This window comes from Somniosus microcephalus, chromosome 4 (genome assembly GCF_052327205.1).
Source record: "Somniosus microcephalus isolate GS21.2 chromosome 4, FLI_Smic_1.0, whole genome shotgun sequence".
Taxonomy (NCBI): Eukaryota; Metazoa; Chordata; class Chondrichthyes; order Squaliformes; family Somniosidae; genus Somniosus; species Somniosus microcephalus.
In genome coordinates this window covers 157,413,031-157,435,420 of record NC_140990.1, presented here as the reverse complement: position 1 = coordinate 157,435,420, position 22,390 = coordinate 157,413,031, and the positions used below count along the sequence as shown (strand labels likewise).

Here is a 22,390-nt window from a genome sequence, read left to right as displayed (position 1 = left end):
GTCATAAAGGCAGTGATTTTCCAGAGTGTATCCAGGAGTTTTCTGAAACAATGAATTTGAGTTTCCGCTAGAAGCAGAATGCACTGGGCACTGCAGCAGTTTTGCCAAAGTGAAGTTACGCTCAAATTTCCGCACAAACACATTGGCATAAACCCAAACACACAATCTCCCATGAATCAGCGCAATCAAGCAGCGTAATTGATTTGTGACTGGAACAGCATCACACAGAGTGGGATTGTCAGGAGATGAGAGCCAGTCTTCAATTGACTGATTTAATGCTCTTGGTCTTACTTTATAATTGGCTTTAATTGATCTGCCCTTGATACATAAGAACTGTAACCAGCAGGCAATTGAAGCCACACAGGTGTGTCCTGTTCTGCTGTAATTGGCTGAATTTAGACTAATTTACACTGAATATAAAGTAACTGCAGCAGGAGAAACACAACCGGATCAGGCTTCAATTGACGGCTAGTCACTGCAAGTTACGGGTGATTAACTTCTCGAGGGCAATTAGGGATGGGCAATAAATGCTGGCCTTGCCAGCGATGCCCACATCCCATGAAAGAATTTTTAAAATGTGACCATGGGTGCCTTTGCACCCAATAATTTGGGCGCAATCGGTGGGAACTCGCCATTCTGACCTGAGGTGTGGCCAGTTTTGTAGGCAGGGACTGTTTCAGGTGAATCGACTTTTGAACCAGCATAAAGGATCGCGGATACTTCACCGTGGTTATGGGCGCAACTCTTGTAGAATTCTGTGGTCTTTAGTGCTATTTCATTCAATTTCACCTAGATTACGCTGATATCTGGGTGGAAATCATGCAGAAACTTCAGGCCAATGTTTAGCACTGACAAGGGAACAGATAATAATTAATAATTTAACAGTAAGGGAGCATCTTGCAAACAGTGACCATAACATGATAGAGTTTGACATAGGAGAAAGATCACATGGTTTTAAACTTAAGGCTGAATTCAAAGGAATGAGATGTAAGCTAAACATGTTAAACCGGGCTGAGCTGTTAAACAGGTAAACCTAGAGAAAAACAGTGGGAGATAGTGGTGCTGGGACCACTATTGTTTACCATTTATATAGGCGGGAATCGGAGGTACAATTTCAGAATTTGCGGATGACACCAAGGAATACTGACAAAATACAAGATGTTGTTAAATTTGCAGAATGGGTGTGTAAATGGCAAATGAGTTTCAATATAGATAAGTGAGCTGGTACATTTTGGTACGAGGAATAAGGAGGCCAAATATTGCTTGGAAATTAAGTGTCTAAATGGGGTCGAGGTATAAAAGGATAGAATTACATAGAATAGAATATTGAGGTAACGATTCACATCAAAGCACTGGGGTTCATTTCTAGAGGAAAAGAATTGAAAAGCAGTGAAGTTGTGTTAAATTTGTATAGAACCTTGGTTTGACCATATTTGGAGTACTGTGCACAGTTCTGGTCTCCATATTACAAAAAGGATATAGAGGCACCAAAGAAGGTGCAAAAAAGATTTACAAGGGTGATACCAGAGCTGAGAGGTTATAACTATCAGGAAAGACAGAACAGGCTGGGACTCTTTTCTCTGGAGGAAAGTGGCTGTGGATGCTGCGTCAGTTGGAGCTTTCAAGACAGATCAATAAATTTTTGTTACAGAATTACATAGATTTTACAGCACAGAAACAGGCCATTTGGCCCAACCAGTTCATGCTGGCGTTTATGCTCCACTCGAGCCTTAGATGAGGGTATCAAGGGATTATAGATCAATGGGGGGGGGGGTTGTGGAGTATTTTAAACCAACACTTGACGCAAGGTTTTCGATCGATAGTCAAGTCTTTATTGCACCGCTGGGGAAACAGTCTGTTCTGTCTTAGCCAGACCTTTCCAAATTGATACAGCAAACACTACATTTTTATACATTACAATAAGCATAGCCACCTGATTGGATCTTGGCCTGCATGCACCTTCACGGATTGGTTACGAATCTTAATATAAACATGTATAAGCTGCCTCCTCAATCAATCATTCAAACTGCTGAATGCTAATTAAAAGATACCTTGGAATGTAACCTAGGTAATAAAGTTCTTACAGGCAGTTGAAATGCTGGACATCCAGTCTCCATTTAATTGTTTTATATCTCTCCAAAGGTCAGCTATCTTTGACCACATCTTTATGGATGTGGTCTTTCATGTTAGTCCCTGTCCTTACACTATTCAGTGAAACTGCCAGCAATGTCAGTTTAACTCTTTCCCCACTGCAGAAGGGAATAGAGTTGAGTTGCAGATCAGCCAGGATCTAATTGAATGGCAGAGCAGGCCTGAGGGGCTGAATGGCCAACTCCTATTCCTAAAGGGAAAAGTCTGCAGGGTGGATGAGCAAGCTGACCATGGTGCAGGAGGCCATTGAAGTGGGGAGAGTGAAAGGGAATGTAGTTGTGGTAGGGGACAGTATAGTCGGGGATAGATACTGTTCCCTGCAACCGCGACCGAAAGTTCCGAAGGTTGTGTTGCGGTACCAGGGTTAAAGACAGCACCTCGCAGCTGACGAAGAACTTGGAGTGGGAGGGGGAGGATCCAGTTGTCGTAGTCCACATAGGAACCAACGACATAGGTAGAACTAGGAATGAGGTTCTGTTGAGGGAGTTTGAGGAGCTAGGATCCAAATTAAAAAGCAGAACCTCAAAGGTAAGAATCTCTGTATTGTTACCTGAGCCACGCGCAAATTGGCATAGGGACAAACAGATTGGAGGTTTAAATGCGTGGCTCAAAGAGTGGTGTGGGAGGAAGGGGTTTCGGTTCATGGGGCACTGGCACCAGTACTGGGTAGAGGGAGCTGTTCCGTTGGGATGGGCTCCACTTAAACCAGGCTGGGACCAGTGTCCTAGCGAACTGAATAACTAGGGCAGTAGACAGGGCTTTAAACTAATGAAGGGCGGTGGGGGAGGATTCAGGAAAGAGTAAATTTAAAAGCAGCGAGAGAAATGTGAAGGCTCTAGAGTAGAGTTTTGGGTAAAAATAAGCAGAGTGGGTCAGGAAGGGACAGAGAGTAACAAAGGTAATAAGGCATCAGTGACTAAGGTGACATCAGGGAAAAATAGAAATAAGTCAAAGCTAAAGGCACTATACCTGTGCATGAAGCATTCGCAACAAAATAGATTAATTAATAGCGCAGATAGAAATTAACAGGTTTGATCAAATAGCCATAACGGAGACGTGGTTGCAAAGTAGCCAAAGTTGGGAACTAAATATTCCAGGATACTTAACTTTTAGAAGAGATAGGCAAAATGGAAAAGGAGGAGGGGTAGCCCTGATAAAGAATGGGATAAAGACAGTTGAGAAAAAGGATCTTCGCTCCAAAAAATCAAGAAGTAGAATCAGTTTGGGTGGAGTTAAGCAAACAGCAGAAAACATTGCTGGGAGTTTTTTATAGGCCCCCAAACAGTAGTTGTAATGTAGGGCAGAGTATAAATCAGGAAATTAGAGGTGTATGTAACAAGGGTAATACAGTAATCATGGGAGCCTTTAATCTACATATAGACTGGGCAAACCAAATTTGCAGTAATAGTATGGAGGACGAATTCATGGAATGTATGCAAGATAGTTTTCTAGATCAGTATGTTGAGGAACCAACTAGAGAACAGGCTATTTTAGATCTAATATTGTGCAATGAGAAAGGGTTCATTAATAACCTTGTAGTAAAGGGGCCTTTAGGGAAGAGTGACCATAATATGATAGAATTTTATATTGATTTTGAAAGTGATTTAGTTAAATACAAAATTAGGATCTTAAATCTCAACAAAACAAATTACGTAGGTATGAGGGGTGAGTTGGGAAACGACATTAAAAGGTATGATGGTAGACAAGCAATGGCTAGCATTTAATGAATTAATACATAAAATACAACAAATATACATTCCTTTAAGACAAAAACCCCACAGGAAAAGTGGTCCAACCATGGCTAACAAGAGAAGTTAAAGATAGTATTAGATCAAAGGAAGAGGCTTATAATGCTGCCAAAAATAGTAAGCCCGAGGATTTTAGAATTCAGCAAAGGAGGACCAAGAAATTGATTTAAAAAAGGAAAAATAGAATGAGAGTAAACTAGCAATAGACATAAAAACAGACTGTAAAAGTTTCTTTAGGTATGTAAAAAGGAAAAGATTAGCAAAAGTAAATGTGGGTCCCTTACAGGCTGAGACAGGAGAAATTATACTGGGGAATATGGAAATGGCAGAGAAATTAAACAAATACTTTGTGTCTATCTTCACAGAAGAAGACACAAAAAACTTCCCAGAACTAGTAGAGAACCAAGGGTCTAGCGAGAATGAGGAACTGAAAGAAATTAGTGTTAGAAAAAAAAAAGTACTGGAGAAAAAATGGGACTGAAAGCTGATAATTCCCCATGACCTGATAGCCTACATCCTAGGGTTTTGAAAAAGCTGGCTATAGAGATAGTGGATGCATTGGTTGTCATTTTCATAAATTCCACTGATTCTAGAACGGTTCCTGTGGATTGGAAGGTAGCAAATGTAACCCCACTATTTAAGAAAGGAGGGAGAGAGAAAACGGGGAACCGCAAACCAGTTAGCCTGACATCAGTAGTAGGGAAAATGCTAGAATCTATTATTAAGGATGTGGTAACAGGGCACTTAGAAAATAATAATAGGATTGGGCAGAGTTGACACTGATTTATGAAAGGGAAATCATGTTTGACAATCGGTTAGAGTTTTTTGAGGTTGTAACTAGTGGAATAGATAAGGGGAACCCTCAATGATTTGGATGAGGGGACCAAATGTAATATATCCAAGTTTACTGATGATACAAAGCTGGGTGGGAATGTAAGTTGTGAGGAGGATGCAAAGAGGCTTCAAGGGGATATAGATAAGCTAAGTGAGTGGGCAAGAACATGGCAAATGGAATATAATGTGGAGAAATGTGAAGTTATCCACTTTGGTAGGAAAAATAGAAAAGCAGAGTATTTTTAAAATGGAGAGAGATTGGGAAATGTTGGTGTTCAGAGGGACCTGGGTGTCCTTGTACAAGAATCACTGAAAGTTAATATGCAGGTACAGCAAGGAATTAGGAAAGCAAATGGTATGTTAGCCTTTATTACAAGAGGATTTGAGTATAAGAGTAAAGATGTCGTACTGCAATTATATAGGGCCCTGCTGAGATCACACCTGGAATATTGTGTACAATTTTGGTCTCCTTACATAAGAACATAAGAAATAGGAGCAGGAGTAGGACATTCGGCCCCTCGAGCCTGCTCCGCCATTCAATAAGATCATGACTGATCAGATCTTGGCCTCAACTCCACTTTCCTGCCCTTTCCGTTAACCCTTGATTCCCACTTTTCAAAAATCTGTCTCTTTCACCTTGAATATATTCAATGACTCGGCCTCCACAGCTCTCTGGGGTAGAGAATTCCAAAGATTCACAACCCTCTGAGAGAAGAAATTCCTCATCTCCATTTTAAATGGGCGACCCCTTATTCTGAAACTATGCCCCCTAGTTCTAGATTCTCCCATGAGGGGGAATCTGAAACTTACCCAAGGAAGGATATACTTGCCATAGAGGGAGTGCAACGAAGGTTCACCAGACTGATTCCTGCAATGGGGGATTGTCCTATGAGGAGAGATTGAGTAGACTAGGCCTATATTCTCTGCAGTTTAGAAGAATGAGCGGTGATCTCATTGAAGCATACAAAATTCTTACAGGGCTTGACAGGGTAGATGCAGGCAGGATGTTTCCCCTGGCTGGGGAGTCTAGTACCAGGGGTCACAGTTTCAGAATAAGGGGTCAGCCATTTAGGACTGAGGTGAGAAGTTTCTTCACTCTGAGGGTGGTGAATCTTTGGAATTCTTTACCCCAGATGGCTGTGGAGGCTCAGTTGTTGAGTATATTCAAGATGGAAATCAATAGATTTTTGGATATTAAGGGAATCAAGGGATGTGGTGATGGTGCAGGAAAGTGGAGATGAGGTAGAAGATCAGCCATGATCTTAATGAATGGCGGAGTAGGCTCGAAGGGCCAAATGGCCTACTCAAGCTCCTGTTTCTATGCAACCTTGTCTAACTAATGGTGGTTGGCACCTAAAGAAAGGGAAGCGAAATAATAGTTTGTAGCTATGTGCTTTCCTCTTTGGGTTAGCTGGCGTACCTGAAGAAATTCTCAACAACGACTTGTACAGTCTGTTGTGAAGCAATGTCCCAAAGTGCTTCATAGTGAAAGTGGTGGAGGCCAAGCAGGAAGTCGGAAAGAAGCTATGGGAGGGAACCAAAGACAATAGAGATGAGAATTGAGGAAAGGTTTTGAAGTGTGGTTGTGAGGATTAGAAAGAATTCCAGAGCAAACAAGTCAGATAATCTGAAGGGGTTAGCTGGGATTTAGGGCTGGAGAAGATTCTAAAGTGAGGCCAACGACAGCTTTGAGGATGATTCTCAAATTCATGTGCTGGCGCCTAATGAGTTTTGTGAGGATGGGTCTGTTAAATAGGACATAGACCCTAGAATCAAGAGAGTTTATGTAAAGGTGAGCTGTGCAAGTCAATGGGTGAAATATTCCTGAGACAACAGAGGTGTAAATGAGGGTTAGGGTGGAGTTTGCTGATGTTGTGGTCATGGAAGGCAGCTTGGTTATGGGGTTTGAAACCCACCTTAGCATTGAACAGGATTCTAAGATTGTGTGCCCGTAGGTTCAGTCTGAGAAAGCAGCTGGACAGCAATGGATTTGATGCCGGAGGTGAAAAGTTTGTGGTAGGAGGCCAACAAGACCTGCCTGATGTTAAACAAGTGAAAGCAGGGCATAATATGAATCAAACTGTTAGGCGGTACAATTGAGACCGAGCAGTAGAATTGGGTGTCATTGATAAACAGCTGGAAACTGACCCCATGAGTGTAGATAATGTCTCTGTAGATGAGGAATTGGTGGGGGCTGAGGATAGAGCTTTGGGGCACACAGGTGAAGCCATGGTGGTTAACTCATTGTTGAGACAAGTAGAAATGGAACCGTAGGAGACCACATTGCGATGGGAGATCAACGAGAGATAGCAGGCTACATAGGATGCTGGCGACTTAAGGATGGGTACCATCTACTTCATATATACACCTTCAAACTATTGATGTGCTATTCTGGCTGAAGTTTAAACTTTATCTGGTAATTTTAAATGTGCTGACCTCTGACAATAGAACCTAGAAATTTGGAGATGATGAGGATAAAAGTAAACGACTCTGAGATAGAAACATAGAAGATAGGAGCAGGAATAGGCCATTTGGCCCCTCGAGCCTGCTCTGCCATTTAATGAGATCATGGCTGATCATCCAAATTCAGTACCCTGTCCCTGCTTTCTCCCCATATCCCTTGATCCCTTTAGCCTTAAGAAATATATCTAATCCTTCTTGAATATATTTAATGAATTGGCCTCAACTGCCTTTTGTGGTAGAGATGTCATAATAGTCCTGAACAATTAAGATAACATGTCAATGTGTCTCACGTGGGATGGAAGGGCCTTGACCACTTTATTTTGAGTTTACAAAGGTGCATTCAAAACATATCAATAAAGCCATTAAGCACATGTTGAGAAACTACTATTTTTAATAGAAGAGGCAAGTTTCCAGATAACCATTCAATAGAAAATACAAACACTCGTCCAGTGCAGAAGCTCAAATCCTACATTTTTTTCTTTGACAAAACAATTTTTTTAAGTTAGTGTCAAGAACCTTCAGTGATATTCCTTCTTTGTGAAGTTACAACTCCTCTGAAATAAGCTTACATAGTCCATGCAAACTGCATCCCCCACATGTGCCGTTAGTGTTTTTGATACAGATATGGTTGGGTGTCATTCTGAAGCAACCCGCTGAGAATTTCTGTAGTAGGGATGTTAATGATTGACCAACTGTAAGAGGCAGAAACTGGACTCAGGATCCATGGGAGGTGTGATGACAGGTGGGCCTTGGGTTATTCTGCACAGATCAATTGAATTATTGTGTAATTTTACATAATATACAAACTTATAAATAATAATAATGATTAAAAATACCCTTCTCTCCTCTCTTGCCAGCTGCTGGCTTGCTCATTTATGGTTCTACGGCTACTGGGGCTTCACTCAAGTAGCTGCTGTTCACGTGAGCCTGCATGGTGAGGGCTGACATGAGATTCCATTATGTGGGGTGGGGTAGGAGCAGGGGGTGCATCGCAGCCGCACTGATGTTCACTTCCCAGCCTAGGTCAATGGATGATATACAGGCCACGGTCGAGAGCAACTAAGAGAGTGGGAAATGAACTTGACACTCAGGAAACTAAAAAGGCTGCATCTATGGAGCACAGAGGCGAGTATACATTTTGTATATGGAGTCTTTAGAACTGAAAAGTATGAGACGGACAGGCATTGTGATGTGCAGGGTTCAGTACTACACAGGCCCCTATAGACTAATTCAGTGAATTGACTCGTGTTAATAGTTATAGCTTTTTAAATATTTCCAGCATTAGTGTTCCCGTCTTTAGGGTGGTTGGGGAGGCGGTAGGGAAGCTCTCCACTCATCCACATTCCACAATGGTTGTTACACAAAGACGCCAAACTGCTCTGCCATATGAAGTTTATTTCAAATGTCACAAAATAGTTAAAATTGGGAGGGTGTTTCTACGCTAAGGAGTTTTTTTTATATAAAAAAAACAAAGCGAACAAATAACCAACAGATGGTAGTTAATGATGAGATACAGACTTTAGGGCTGGCATGATGGTCACTAAATTACTGATTCTTTGGTTTATAGTGTAAGGTTTATTCTGGGGACCATGGGTATTGTTCTTTGTAATTAGATTGTTTCTCTTAGTCCTCTCCTTGCTGAGGCACAGTTTAATAGGGTACAGCTCCCTCTTGTACCTCACCCAAGGACCAATTCCTCTTGTATCAGCCTCGAGCGTGTGTCCCAGGCTACTTGATAGCTGAGTTGTGATTGGTGCTCACACACATGTACTGTTTTGGTTTGTATGTAGTCTGTGGGCATTGTGTTTTACCTCATATAGTGTGGGTAGTTGTGTGCCTTGTAGGCTATGGGTGGGTATACAGGTTTGCTGGCTGTGGCGAGATCACAGTATCCAGAGAGTTGCAATCAAATATGACTACATTTTTATACAAGCACTTTTGTGAACAGAAGCCAGAAACATGGCCAGACTCAGCTAGCATGGCCTGGACCAGAATTACAGAGACCTGCTGGTCTGTACGGCTCAATCTTACACTAGGAATTGTCTAGTTCATAATTCCAAGTTTTAATTCAGTGTTTTAGTACAGTACACTGTGTGCAGTGAGGCAGTGTTTAGTTCCAGTGTTTGACAAGGCAACAGTTTCTCTTTATAGGCATGCTCTGCTCGAGAGTGCACTTCATTACAGGAAAATAAACCTTTTCCGTTCCAATGGTCGTAACTTAACAGCGCAGGATTTAACAGATTTTTCTGCTCCTATTTCTTCATTTTCCCCCCATACAGATCTAGAATTACCGCTTTCTGTACAATAATAGGATTTGATCTTTGTATAAACATGCATAAACAAGTGCTGGTTGGAGACTATCCCCGCAGTACTCTCCTCTCAGCTTACACTTCCTGCATGCTGTTTCTGCATTAAAATAAAAGTTTAAAAAAAAACAAATTGTAATACAGTGAATTCTAACTAGCGGACGGCTCCATCTGTCCAACTCAAGTTTCAAACATTCACCTCCTGCTGATGGTACAACACATATTGGGGAGCCTGGGAATGCCAGTCAGCATCTCAGCATGTTAAAGGATTTCACAGCCCTTAAGATAAGGTGTCAATGAAGCTCAGTGAGTGCCTGAGGGATAAGCATACAAAAACTGCTGGATGTTGCACATCCCAGCTCTTGGGTCAGCATTCTGGGGGGCTGTAATCCAATGGTGTTTTTTTTGTCTCGATTTCTTTTACTCCTGAAGGTACTGACAATGGCCGGGCTTGTCCACAGGCACTGGGCACCTCCCGCTACCTCCCCATTCTTCATGGACAAGGCTGATCAGCAACTGGAGCGGATTATTGCTGGCAATGTTTCCAGCAGGTCTTGCCAGGCAATGAGCAGGAGTAGGAGGAACCCTGGCTGACTGCCACCTCTCTAACCCAGCGGCACTGAGGTTATAACGACAGTCCGGTTGAAATGTGCTTACTTAGCGTCAGATTTGTTGGTATTTTTCAGGCTGGCACCACAGAGGAAATAGTTTGTACTTCCAGCTTTTTAAGGCTACAGTTAAAGAATTAACTTTTAACTTCCAGAAAGATTTAGTGTTCTCTCTTCCCCACCACACCCCCTGCCATCCCGCCACACCCCCAACTCCTCTCCCCTCCCTGACCAGTATACGACTGGAGTGACTATTTCAACACTTGCATCCTCCCAGCGTATGAGGAGAGGGCGAGGTCCTTCTCTAGCATGACCTGACCCAGCTCCGTCAAGCCGCAGGTCCTCTTTAGAGGAAGCTCAGTTGTGCGTAACCGGGCTCCACGGAATGCATAGAAAGGAGGGATAACTCCCACTGCCCATAACTTCAGCAATAAACTCAGCCCCAGTGCCACAAGGGGAAGCTTTCGCTAAACTTACAAACAGCAGGTACTTCACCTTTCCGAAGTTAGTGCAATGTTCCGGATGGTGGAGTTAATAGCAGCACAGTTCTCCTACTGCTACGAGATACAGTGAGAAAATGGAACAAAAAAAGAGAGGCTGCTGCCTGTGTCTATTAACAAAGAGAATTCTGTCCATTCCAGACACATGGCCACAGTGCAGCTTATAGACATCACACAAAACAAATCCCATTTACTTCTCTACTACATCTTAAAACCAGTCCAACTGTAAAAGGCAAATAATTAAACTCAGAGACAGACATGAACTATTAATTGTACATTCAAAGAACACCTCCCGCCTTCAATATATTTTTTTAAAAGGCCATTGTCCCAAATTTGTTGTCTGTAAAAGAAACTCCAGTGTTGTAACTGATGAGATACTGCTGCAAAATAGCCCACAGCACGAGAGCACTGCAGGTGATCGCCTTTATTACCATCTATAGTGAGCTGATCCAGGCATCGTGTGGTCCCCAACACAACCAGCAGAACGGCCCGAGCTGTTGTGCGTCAGCACTGCTTCCACAGCAGGGTGCAAGGGTGGCTCCGTCCCACAACCCGGGACCTGTGGTGTACCCAGTTAACCTCTGCCTGGTGCTCTCTGAAAACAGCTCTACACCCAGTAACCAGCATCCAGGATCGCGGCAGCACTGTCACAATGTGAGAAACTAAACCGAAAATCGGCAGTAGTGTTACCACATCCCAGGAGCTTAGCGGTTTTGTAACATTCCATTTAACCTCCCCCCACCCCTCCTTTAACTGTTTCTAATTTTGTAGTTTAACAGATAGCCCAGTGTTTTTGTAAATATATATATATATATATATATATATATATAGAACTGCAGTGAGACATTTGTGTACTCTATAACTTAGTGACTTCCTTCCCCCTCTTCCCCCCCTCGCCCCAGCCTCAAGCGTTAAGGAGCTCTTCATTTGTTCGACCTATGGCATCGGGATTAGAAAGGGGATCCAGGTCCGCAAACAGATTGAACCAGGCTGATTTGTCCTCTGTGTTGCCCTTGGCAGCTGCAGGGAAGAGGAAAGATTTAGTTATTAACACCTCCTAAGCACAAGTAGCTACTGCTGTGACTGTGTACACCAGCTGGATAAGCTTACGCCAGGAGGCCATTCAGACTGCCAGGATCAGCTGGCACACCCCTGGTACTGGGGACGAGGGGGCTGATTATGCAGCCTGTGCGCTGCTGTACAGACCCAGCACACCATATAAAGCGAGATCTGCCCACTTACATAATGGGCCAGAAATTCGTGACCAAATGCGTGAGTACGGTCGGGGTACTCACACATCTGGCCGTTGGAAATGCCGGCGTTCAGCATGCACAGCGCATGCGGGGAACGCCGGCATTTCCAGACCTCGGAACGAAGGGGTTCATAGGCACAGCGCGTGCGACTGCACAGGCAGCGCTTGCGCAGTGAACTTCGTCGATTTCATTCATGGATTCAGTGAGGGTAAGTCCTTACAAGTTACACTTGAAAAAAGCATGTGTAAAGTTGTTCCAAGGCTGCGGAGGAAGATATATTTTATCGTGGAGCTTCTGAAAGGCAATATTTTTGTTTGGGAAAGGGAGGGAAGTTATTTTAAGTAAGTTTTAAAGTTTAAATTTTTTTTTTTTTTTTTTAAACGGGTTTTCAGAACGGTAGGTAGAAGGAGCAATTGTGGCTGTGTGAATTGAATGTGAAAATGAGTGTTCTAAAATGAGTAATGTAACATTTCCAGCACTTTTAAGAAAGAAACTTTTCATCAGTAATAAGTAATTATGTATGTATGTCTGCATATATTCCTTTACGTATATGTATGTATGTTTTATATTCCTTTACTAATGTGTATGAATGTATGTTTTTAATTATGATTTTCCAATAAGTTACTTTCTCTGAAAGTCATAATTAAATAATACATTCATACACATAAGTAAAGGAATAGATACATACACGCAAAGGAATATATACAGACATACATACTTTAAGAAGCTCCACGATAAGAAATATCTTCCTCCGCAGCCTCTGGAGCAACTGTACCCATGCTTTTTTCATGTGTAAGTTGTAAGGACTTGACCTCACTGAAAGCGGCGAATTTTACTGCGCACGCGCTGCCTGTGCAGTTGCACGCGTTCTGCCTCTGAACCCCTTCGTTCAGAGGACAGGAAATGCCGGTTTTCCTCACATGCACTGTGCATGCTGAAAACCGGCATTTCCTCCGGCCAGACGCGCAAGTACCCCGACCGTACTCGCGCATGTGGAAGGGAATTACTGGGCCAACATTTTACATGTCAATAAAATGAAAAATTTAACAATTGCACGATTTGCCCCCTCGCATCTGCGACTGAGGGTCCAAGGAGGTGCATTGCGCAAGAGGTCATCGTCGTACGTATCCTCACACTGTTCCCTTTCGGGAACTGTATGAAGTGGTGGAAGGATTTATGGCCGTGATTAACGCTCATTCCGTGACCGTAACCATCTTTGAACCAGCCATTAGGGTGGTTAGTCCTATGGCGTGAGGGTTTTACGGGCTCCCACAACCCATCTGAGGGGGGGGGGGGCCACCCACACCCACAAGTATCCCGCTGGATGTCCACCCAGAATTTATAGTTGGAGCTCCGACTCCACTTGCCGGGACTGTCTGGAGTGGGGTTCGAAACCCTACTCCTTCTGGCCCAGCGGCGGGGATGCTTACTGCTACGCAAAAGGCCCACTCCGCACAAAAGGTGACACCCATACGTTTCCTGCGCCTTTTCCCTCCCCGTGACTGGAGCCCTATGCTGCCACTTGAAAGACCAAGCTAGCATCTGCCCTTTTTGCGGCGCCTTTGACTTCTCATTACCAATGATGAGCAGGCGCTGCGCCTCCACCTCCTTGAGGAGATTGCTGAGGTCATCATCAGTTCAATTGTGAGTTCTTTTAATGCCGTGAATTGTGCTCATTCCAGCCATTTCACGTTGCTAATCGGATTGGGCCTTTGGCATAGCGGTAGGATCCCCGCCGCTGGGCCAGATCAGGGTAGGGTTTCGAACCCCGCTCCAGACAGTCCCGGCAAGTGGAGTCGGAGCTCCGGCTCTAAATTCTGGGTTGACATCCAGTGGGATATTTGCGTCCGTGGGTGTGGGTGGCCCCCCCTCCTTGTATAGCTTGTGGGAGCCCGTAAAACCCTCCCGCCATAGGACTAACCGCCCTAATGGCTGGTTCAAAGATGGTTACGGTCACGGAATGAGCGTTAATCATGGCCATAAATCCTTCCACCACTTCATACAGTTCCCCAAAGGGAACAGTGTGAAGACACGTATGACGACGACATTGCTAAATAAATAAGTGGAATTAAAAAAAATCTTTTAGGGCTTTTAAAAGTCTTTAAATTGCTTTAATTCTGTTTAAAACTACTTCAGATTCTTCAAAATAATGTAAACGTTTTTAAAAGTTACCAAAAGCTTCAAAAAACTTCCAAAAACCTATTTAAACTGCTGCTTTGCATGTAAAAATGCTTAGCAGCTTGGCAGAAACATTGGGGGCGTGTCCTGTTAAACTGAGACCTCAAGGGGCGTGTCTCAGTTGCACAGCGCGCTCCAGGCTTCGCGCTGGCTGCACTCCTGGGCGGCGTGACGTCAAACACTGCCCAGGATTCTTCAGATTCAAAATGGAATTCCAGGCGTCCCTGGAGGTGATCGGCAGGCGCGTCGGGTAAGTGCAAATCGGGACCTTGCACGCGTGGCAAGCCCCGTTCACGAATTTCTGGCCCAATGTCCTGGCTGCTCAGGCCCTCCGGCCACAGTACCTTTGCATGGAAGTCATGGGCTAGGACACAATGTGTGCAGGTTCCCAGCTCCCCCATGCCTGCACTGGGAGGCACTACAGGTTCTTGACCTCAGGCCTCAGCATCTAATTTTCCAGCATAATCCTGTCCATGGACTCAAAGGACAGAAGTAATTGGTGCATTTCACCAGGAATTGCATTCTGGCACAATCTGTGCAGCAAGAACTTTTCTTTCTATATCTTTCTCACCAGTGTCCTCCTCTCCTCTCCTGAGGGTGCTGACTCACACTGGAGTATAGTTCCACAGCTACTGGCACCACTCACTACATGTGAGCCTAGACAAGGAGTGAATCATAGAAATTTATGGCAAAGGAGGCCATTCGGCCCATCATGTCTGTGCTGGCCAAAAAAGAGCTACCCAGCCTAATCCCACTTTCCAGCTCTTGGTCCGTAGCCTTGCAGGTTACGACACTTCAAGCACATATCCAAGTACTTTTTAATGTGATGAGGGTTTCTGCCTCTACCACCCTTTCAGGCAGTGAGTTCCAGACCCTCACCACCCTCTGGGTAAAAAAGTTCTCCTCAACTCCCCTCGAATCCTTCTACCAATTACTTTAAATCCATGCCCTCTGGTTATTGACCCCTCTGCTATCCACTATATCTAGGCCCCTCGTAATTTTATACACATTTTAATTTCACTAGAGTCTGTTTTTGTTTCAAATGCTGTTCCTTTCTGACATGCCTATGATTCCAACAGAAGATTGTGCTAACCCTGCCCCAGTGAATTGATGGGAAATATGAAACACACTATCTGGTCACTGTTAAATCACAAAGCCCTCTCTGTCACCTACCTTTGGAGGGGACCTTTGGGAGGTTCTGGGGAGGATTTGCTGGAACTTTTGGCTCCGGATGTTGTGGGGGTAGAATTGGCGCTGGCTGTGGTTTGGGTGGATCAGTCCAACCTTAAACAGTAACACAGTATAATCAGTACATCGCACGCAGACCATGGGGTACAGGATTGAAATGCAGTCTGTGATAGGATTGATTGTATATGGGCTGTGGAAGGGTTGCTCAGCTGCGCTTCATACCCCAGCCTGACCGAGCCAGGCCTTAGAGAGAATCCTTATCCTGAAGTTTTGGATCTGACTTTCCGACTTATTTTGTTTTAACATGCCAGAAGATATTCACCTTGGAGACCTGGATTTTCAAGGACCAGCTAGAGCACACCGGACACCATCGTAACTGCAACACTTTTCAAGGGTCGGTACCCTTGGTCGAGGTGAACCCATTCCAGGGCACCATGCCCTTCACAACAGAATGAGAACTCTCTCTGGGGCTCGTGCGGGGCTTCTCCAGGATCGTCTGCATTACCGCACTGGACGCCGTGAGACACCCATCTCTGCATTCAGGGATCTGAACCCGTCTCCGAGGGCAACGGAGGCCATCGCCTGTCCCTTTAAAAGTGACCAGGCTGTGTGACTCAGCGGTGCAACAGCTGGGAAGCTACAATTGGTCTGAGCATCCCCGAGATAGGGAGGCGGGGAATAAAATCAGCCAAGGTCCCTGCTCCTGATCACTATCCAGTGACCCCGGTAGGATGAGTGTGGGTGAACGCTGGATGAGGACCGGATCAGGCTCAGTCTGTGATACTGTAGGAGTCGCTGGAAATCAACAGACTGTGAGACTTTCGTAGCAGCAAAGAAAAACGCGTGTTAGCTTTATTAACTCACCGCATGGACTGAGGGACTCGGCCTCGTCGCAGGGCTATGACGTCATCACACAATCGATGACTCTTAAAGGGACCCTGCCCCGATAACCCAACAAAGTTCCGTACATAACGTGGAGCGATAACAACATTGGCTAAACACAGTGAATTGTGTTATTGTCCCTATGTGGTCTCCGCCACATACGTCCCCCCAGAATTCACTAGAACTGGCAATGTCAGTCGTTGAGGGGCCTGGGTCACACGGCCGAAACGGCTCCTTAAGTCTATGGCGGAGACCGGGGGGGGGGTCGCCGGAGGGTCCCTGGGCGCTCGGTGGTGGACTGAGGGTGCAGAAGCCGGAGGTCGGCCCCACCGCGGGGGCTGAGCCAACCCAATGGGTTGGTCCAGATCCAGGTGGGCCGGCTTAAAACGGTCCATGGAAATGTAGTCCGGCTTACCGCCGACATGCACCACGAAGGCCTTGTCCCCAGCTTCCAGGACACGGAATGGTCCGTCGTAGGCTGGGTGAAGAGGTCCCCGGTGGACGTCGTGGCGGACAAAAACGTACTCCGTCGCACGAAGGTTGGGCGGAACGTAGGACTGAGGGAGACCGTGCTGCGATGTGGGCACCGGCGCAAAAACCTTGGCGTTGTCCAGGAGGGCGGACCGCTGATGGGCTGCGGACCAAGGGTCCGTGGCGTTGGGGACGAACTCCCCGGGAGCCCGCAGCGGCTGCCCGTAGACGAGCTCGGCGGACAAGGACTGGAGGTCTTCCTTGGGGGCGGTCCCGAGTCCCAGCATGGCCCACGGGAGTCTGTTGATCCAACTGTCGTCCCGGAGGCTGGCCCGGAGCGCGGCCTTCATGGAGCGATGAAAACGTTCGCACAGCCCGTTAGCCTGAGGGTGATATGTGGGGGTGCGGTGGAGTCTCAACCCGAAGCCTTGGGCGACAGCGTTCCGGAGCTCCGATGTGAACTGGGGCCCCTGGTTGGAGGAGACGTCAGATGGGGCGCCGAACCGGGCGACCCAAGTGTTGATGAACGCCCGAGCCACATCGGCGGACGTTGTTGACAACAGCGGGGCGGCTTCCGGCCATCGGGTGGTTCTGTCGACCATCGTGAGGAGGTGGGTGAACCCGTGGGAGGGCGGCAGGAGCCCCACCAGGTCCACGTTAACATGGTCGAACCGCCTCTCGGGCACCGCGAAAGGCGCCAACGGGGCCTTAGTATGGCGATGCACTTTCGAGCGCTGGCATACCACACAGGTATTGGCCCAGTCGCGAACGTCCTTCTTGAGCCCGTGCCAGGCGAACTTAGCCGCCACCAGCTTTTGTGACGGCTTCCTGCCCGGGTGGGAAAGGCTATGGACGGCATCGAAAACCGGCTGTCTCCACCCGTCGGGCACGACGGGGCGTGGCTGCCCAGCGGAGACGTCGCACAGGAGCGTGGTGCCGGCATCGTCAAATGCGACGTCCGCTAACTGAAGGCCCGTGACAGCCGTCTTGTAGGCCTGGATGTCCGGGTCGGAGGCCTGGTCGACCGCCATGCAGGTGTAGTCAATGCCGAGGTGTACGGCGCTGGCGACGGCCCGGGAGAGACGGTCGGCGACGGGGTTGTCTTTCCCAGCCACATGCTGGATGTCCATCGTGAACTCGGAGACGAAGGAAAGCTGGCGCTGCTGACGGGTCGACCACGGCTCGGAAACTTTGGCCATGGCGAAGGTCAACGGCTTGTGGTCCACGAATGCTGTGAACGGGCGGGCCTCTAGCAGGAAACGGAAGTGTCGGACGGCGAGGTAGAGGCCAAGAAGCTAGCGATCGAAGGTGCTGTACTTCCGCTCGTTGGGGCGGAGCTGCCGGCTGAAGGCGGCGAGCGGCTGCTAGGGGCCATTGACCCACTGTTCGTGGACGGTGCCGACAGCATAGCGTCAGTGGTGAGAGCGATCGGCGTATCGGGCAACGGATGCGCCAGCATGGTCGCGTTAGCCAGGGCCCTTTTCGTGTCCGTGAAAGAATTGGCCATCTCCTCGGACCAGTCGACAGCGAGCTTGGCGGGCTTGCTTTTGAGGGCCTCGTAAAGGGGCCGCATAAGCTGGGCTGCCCGGGGAGCGAAGCGATGATAAAAGTTCACCATGCCCAAAAACTCCTGCAGGGCCTTCACGGAGAGGGGTCGTGGAAAATCCTTCACGGCCTCCACTTTCGACGGCAGTGGCACCGCCCCGTCCTTCGTGATGCGGTGCCCGAGAAAGTCGATCGAGGACAGCCCGAACTGGCACTTGGCCGGATTGATGATTAGGCCGTGCTGGCTGAGGCGTTCGAAGAGAGTGCGGAGGTTGGACACATGCTCCGTCCTGGAGGCGCTGGCTATGAGAATGTCGTCCAGGTAGACAAACAGGAATGACAGGTCCCGTAACACGGTGTCCATTAGGCGTTGAAAAGCCTGAGCGGCTTTTTTGAGACCGAATGGCATGCGGAGGAATTCGAACAGCCCGAACGGGGTTATCACCGCGGTTTTCCGGATGTCCTGCGGCCGGACGGGGACCTGGTGGTAACCCCGAACGAGGTCCACTTTAGAGAAAACAACTTTCCTGGCCAGGCGGGCGGAAAAGTCCTGGATGTGTGGAATCGGGTAGCGGTCGGGGGTCGTAGCGTCGTTGAGGCGCCGGTAATCGCCGCACGGGCGCCAACCGCCGCCTGGTTTCGGTGCGATTTGGAGGGGCGAGGCCCACCGACTGTTCGACTGGCGAATGATGCCGAGGCGCTCCATCGTGTCGAACTCGGTTTTAGCGATGGTGAGTTTCCCCGGGTCGAGGCGCCGAGTGCGGGCGTAGACAGGTGGACCGACCGGTGGTCGGGATGTGGTGTTCTACCCCGTGCTTGGTGGCGGCGGACGAGAAACTGGGCTTCGTGAGGTCCAGGAACCCGGCGAGGAGGCGGGAAAACTTGTCGGAGGCCGAGAGTGCGCTGGACAACTTTGTCGTGCTGGAACCACTGAGTGAACACGGGAGCGAACTGAAAGTCTCAGCATGGACGAGACGTCGGTTCTTGATGTCCACCAAAAGGCCATTGGCGCAGAGGAAGTCAGCGCCGAGAAGGGGGGGGGGACACTTTCGCTGTAACAAAGTCCCAAGCGAAACGCTGCCCGCCAAAACACAGCACCACGCTCCGTTTCCCGAAGGTACGGATGGAACTGCCGTTGGCGGCTTCGAGGGCGGGGCCGTGGATCCCCCCCCCCCGTATGTCTATGGTTGACGCGGGCAGGACGCTCCGTGTCGCAGAGGAAACGACGTCTAGAGTCAGTGTCCGTAATGAATAACAGACTACCTGAACGGCCGACAGCCATGGTAGCTAATGAGTGGGCCTTCGCGTTTCCCAACGCGGTAAAGCTGCACGGGGGCCGGCACTTCTTAGCTTTGGGGCCGAACTGCGCGTGGTAGAAGCCCATGTTTGGGGGCTGCCGCCGTTGGGCTGTGGCGGTGGGGGCAGGGCCCCACATGGCCGCGCAGTATTGTTGCCTGGCGGAGAAAAATTTGTTGGCCTCCTTGGCCAGGTCGCGGAAATCACCAATATGAGAGTTGGCTAAAGCCGACCGTACCTGCCCTGGCAGCTGTTGTAGGAACAGTTCTCTGAAGAGGAAGCACGGCTTGTGCTTGCCCAGGAGGGTTAACATGTGGTCCATCAGTTCTGAGGGCTTGGAGTCGCCAAGCCCGGGTAGAGAGAGAAGCTGGCGTGCACGCTCGGGTTCAGTTAGTTCAAAAGTCTCTAGGAGGTGCGTTCTTAGCGTCGCAAATTTGTGGTGCTCCGGGGGGTCCTCGAGCAGGCTCACGACTCTGGCCGCGGTGGAGCTGCCGAGAGCAGAAACGACATAATAATACTTCGTGTCATCCGTGGTGATGTCCCAGAGTGCAAAGTGAGCCTCGGCCTGGGCGACCAAGCGGCAGCCTGTCGTTCCCAAAACTCCGGTAATTTGAGAGAAACGGCATTCGTTGCCATCTCGGATAAAGTCTTTGGAAGCGTCCAAAAGAGAAACGGGGTCACCAATACAGGAGTCGCTGGAAATCAACAGACTGCGAGACTTTCATAGCAGCAAAGAAAAACGTGTGTTAGCTTTATTAACTCTCCGCATGGACTGAGGGACTTGGCCTCGTCGCAGGGCTATGACATCATCACACAATCGACGACTCTTAAAGGGACCCTGCCCCAATAACCCAACCAAGTTCCGTACATAACGTGGAGCAATAACAACATTGGCTAAACATAGTGAATTGTGTTAATGTCCCTATGTGGTCTCCGCCACAATACTCTCCTTAATCCAATATCCTGCCAACGCTCACTCGTACCAAATGGCCATTTGAGTAAGGCACTCCTGGAGGATGCCTGACTCCTATGGAAGCACACTGCAGCTGGGAGTCGGGTGAGGAAGTGGTAAGGGGAGACAGAGGGAGGTAAAAAAAGGGAGAAAAGGTTCAACAGATCAGATTTAAAAAGGATGCTGAGCAGTAACCGCTTGCTAGCCTAGTGGTTAAGGTCCTGGGCTAACTAGTCCAGAGGTTGAGTTCAAATCCCACCTTGGGAAGTTGTGAAACTGAATTCAAGTTGTGAGATGGAACCTCCTCAGGGAAGGGGACCTGCCTCCCCCATCTTTACCTGGTCCAGTCACACACTATGTAGTTGACTCCTAATAGGGATGGGCAATAAATACTGGCTTGCTACTGTTGCCCTGATTGCCAATCATGATCTTAGGCAATAGGTACTGATTAGAGGGAGAATGCCTTCTCTCGGGGGCTGGGGGAGGAAGGGAAAGGGATCAGTGTGTCAATCAGGCAAAGGCACACTTTCTGGCTACACAGCAGCATTGGCAGAGGCCTGGGAGCAGGGCTTCAGTCAATCTTATCAACAACGGAAGTTTTTTGGTGCATGGGGATTATAGGAAAGGGCGATGGGAAAAAGTGTGATTAGGCTTTAAGATAGAGATTGTGCTTTTGAAACTGGTAAAATGTGTTACCCTCACTATTGAAAACTTACACACTGAGCAGTGAAGGGGAAGAGTGCAACTGAATAAGCTACAGGACTCACCGATGAAAGCTCCTGCTGTGTCATGGCTGAGGTCGAAGAGCTGGGATGGTAGGAAACTGGTTGGAGCATCAGCCGATTTGGGTTCGACCGCTTCCGCCCCAGGCCCCGGACTGAGGCCCGAGCTTCCAAAGGTGCTCTGCCACTCGTGGCTGAAGTCATCGGGTGCACTGGGATTAGGGTTCAGCAGGTCATTCAAAAACGTCAACTCGTGTTTCTCCAGATCCTCACTTTCTAACATGTCCGCCAGTAGGTCCTTCGGCACTGAAACACAAAGGAGAGCTGTGGTCGTACCAAGCTGAGTGAACTGGGCATTCCACACAAACACTTCCTAATCAGCCCATGACTAAACAGGCTGCAACCACACGACATTCACTCAGTGGGGACACTTGCTGCAATTGGTAAGTTGAATGAGTACAGGCAGCATGAAGACCACAGATTGGAGCACAGAATCAGAGGAGATAAAAGGTCATTATGGAAGCAGAGTGATGCAAGATTCATTAACCGCTGTGATCAGGTGGAAAGCCTCCATCTGTGAAAGGAACGAACAGTGGAGGTATTCAGTGCAGTATTCATCGGAACAAACTGGAACAGTTCAGGAGTATGTAACGAGAATAAAGGCAATTAACCGAAGACAGCGTGCAGACATAAACACCCCATCGTGTCTCACAAAGCTGTGAAGATTGTGAAAGAAATTTTTAAAATAATTTGCATTTATATAGCGCCTTTCAGGACCTCAGGATGCCCCAAAGCACTTACAGCCCACTGCATTTGGCATGGTTAGTTCTTCACTAGAGCTATCGATAGGTAATTACCATCTCGACCTGAATCTTATCCTCAACATGGAAGATCTACATGGACTCCAGTCATGAAGCAGGGCTTGAACTCAGAAACCTAATTTAATACCAACTGCTATTAGATGGAGGAAGGGAGGGGGCAAAGGAAGGGGCTTGATGTTAATGTTTGCTTAATTTTCAGCAGAGAATATGTTTGCCATGTGACTTCAAATTGCTAGATCCATGGTATGGTACTGAAAGTGACCTTTTGTTGTTGGCGAAAGATCCTAACTGTGAACGAACATACCAGGCCCTTACTCGAGTTAATGGTACGGCACTAAAAAGTTGTTGATGAACAGGATGACTGAGCTGCAGCTCATAACACCGGAAACTCAACTAGAAAAGTGGGATGGTGGCTGGGAATGAGCAACTCTCCTTCTAGATCCTCCCCTCTGAACACTGAAACTCAAAAAGA

General features: G+C 47.5%; 1 protein-coding gene across 5 annotated transcripts in view; it reads right to left on the bottom strand.

Moving 5' to 3' along the window:
- The window catches only part of LOC147119946 (islet cell autoantigen 1-like protein), a 179,320-nt gene that overhangs the window by 22,333 nt on the left and 134,597 nt on the right, over positions 1–22,390 (bottom strand). For 4 of the 5 annotated variants that reach the window (XM_085985392.1, XM_085985391.1, XM_085985394.1 and 1 more), the window contains 3 exons: positions 21,143–21,403; positions 15,215–15,325; positions 7,570–11,630 (listed from right to left, as the gene is read on the bottom strand). In XM_085985392.1, the coding sequence (XP_085841518.1) occupies positions 11,515–11,630; positions 15,215–15,325; positions 21,143–21,403 (488 nt within the window). In that variant the 3' untranslated portion in view covers positions 7,570–11,514. Of the gene's footprint in view, positions 1–7,569; positions 11,631–15,214; positions 15,326–21,142; positions 21,404–22,390 lie in introns of those variants that run through there. The other variant, XM_085985393.1, reaches the window with a different exon arrangement.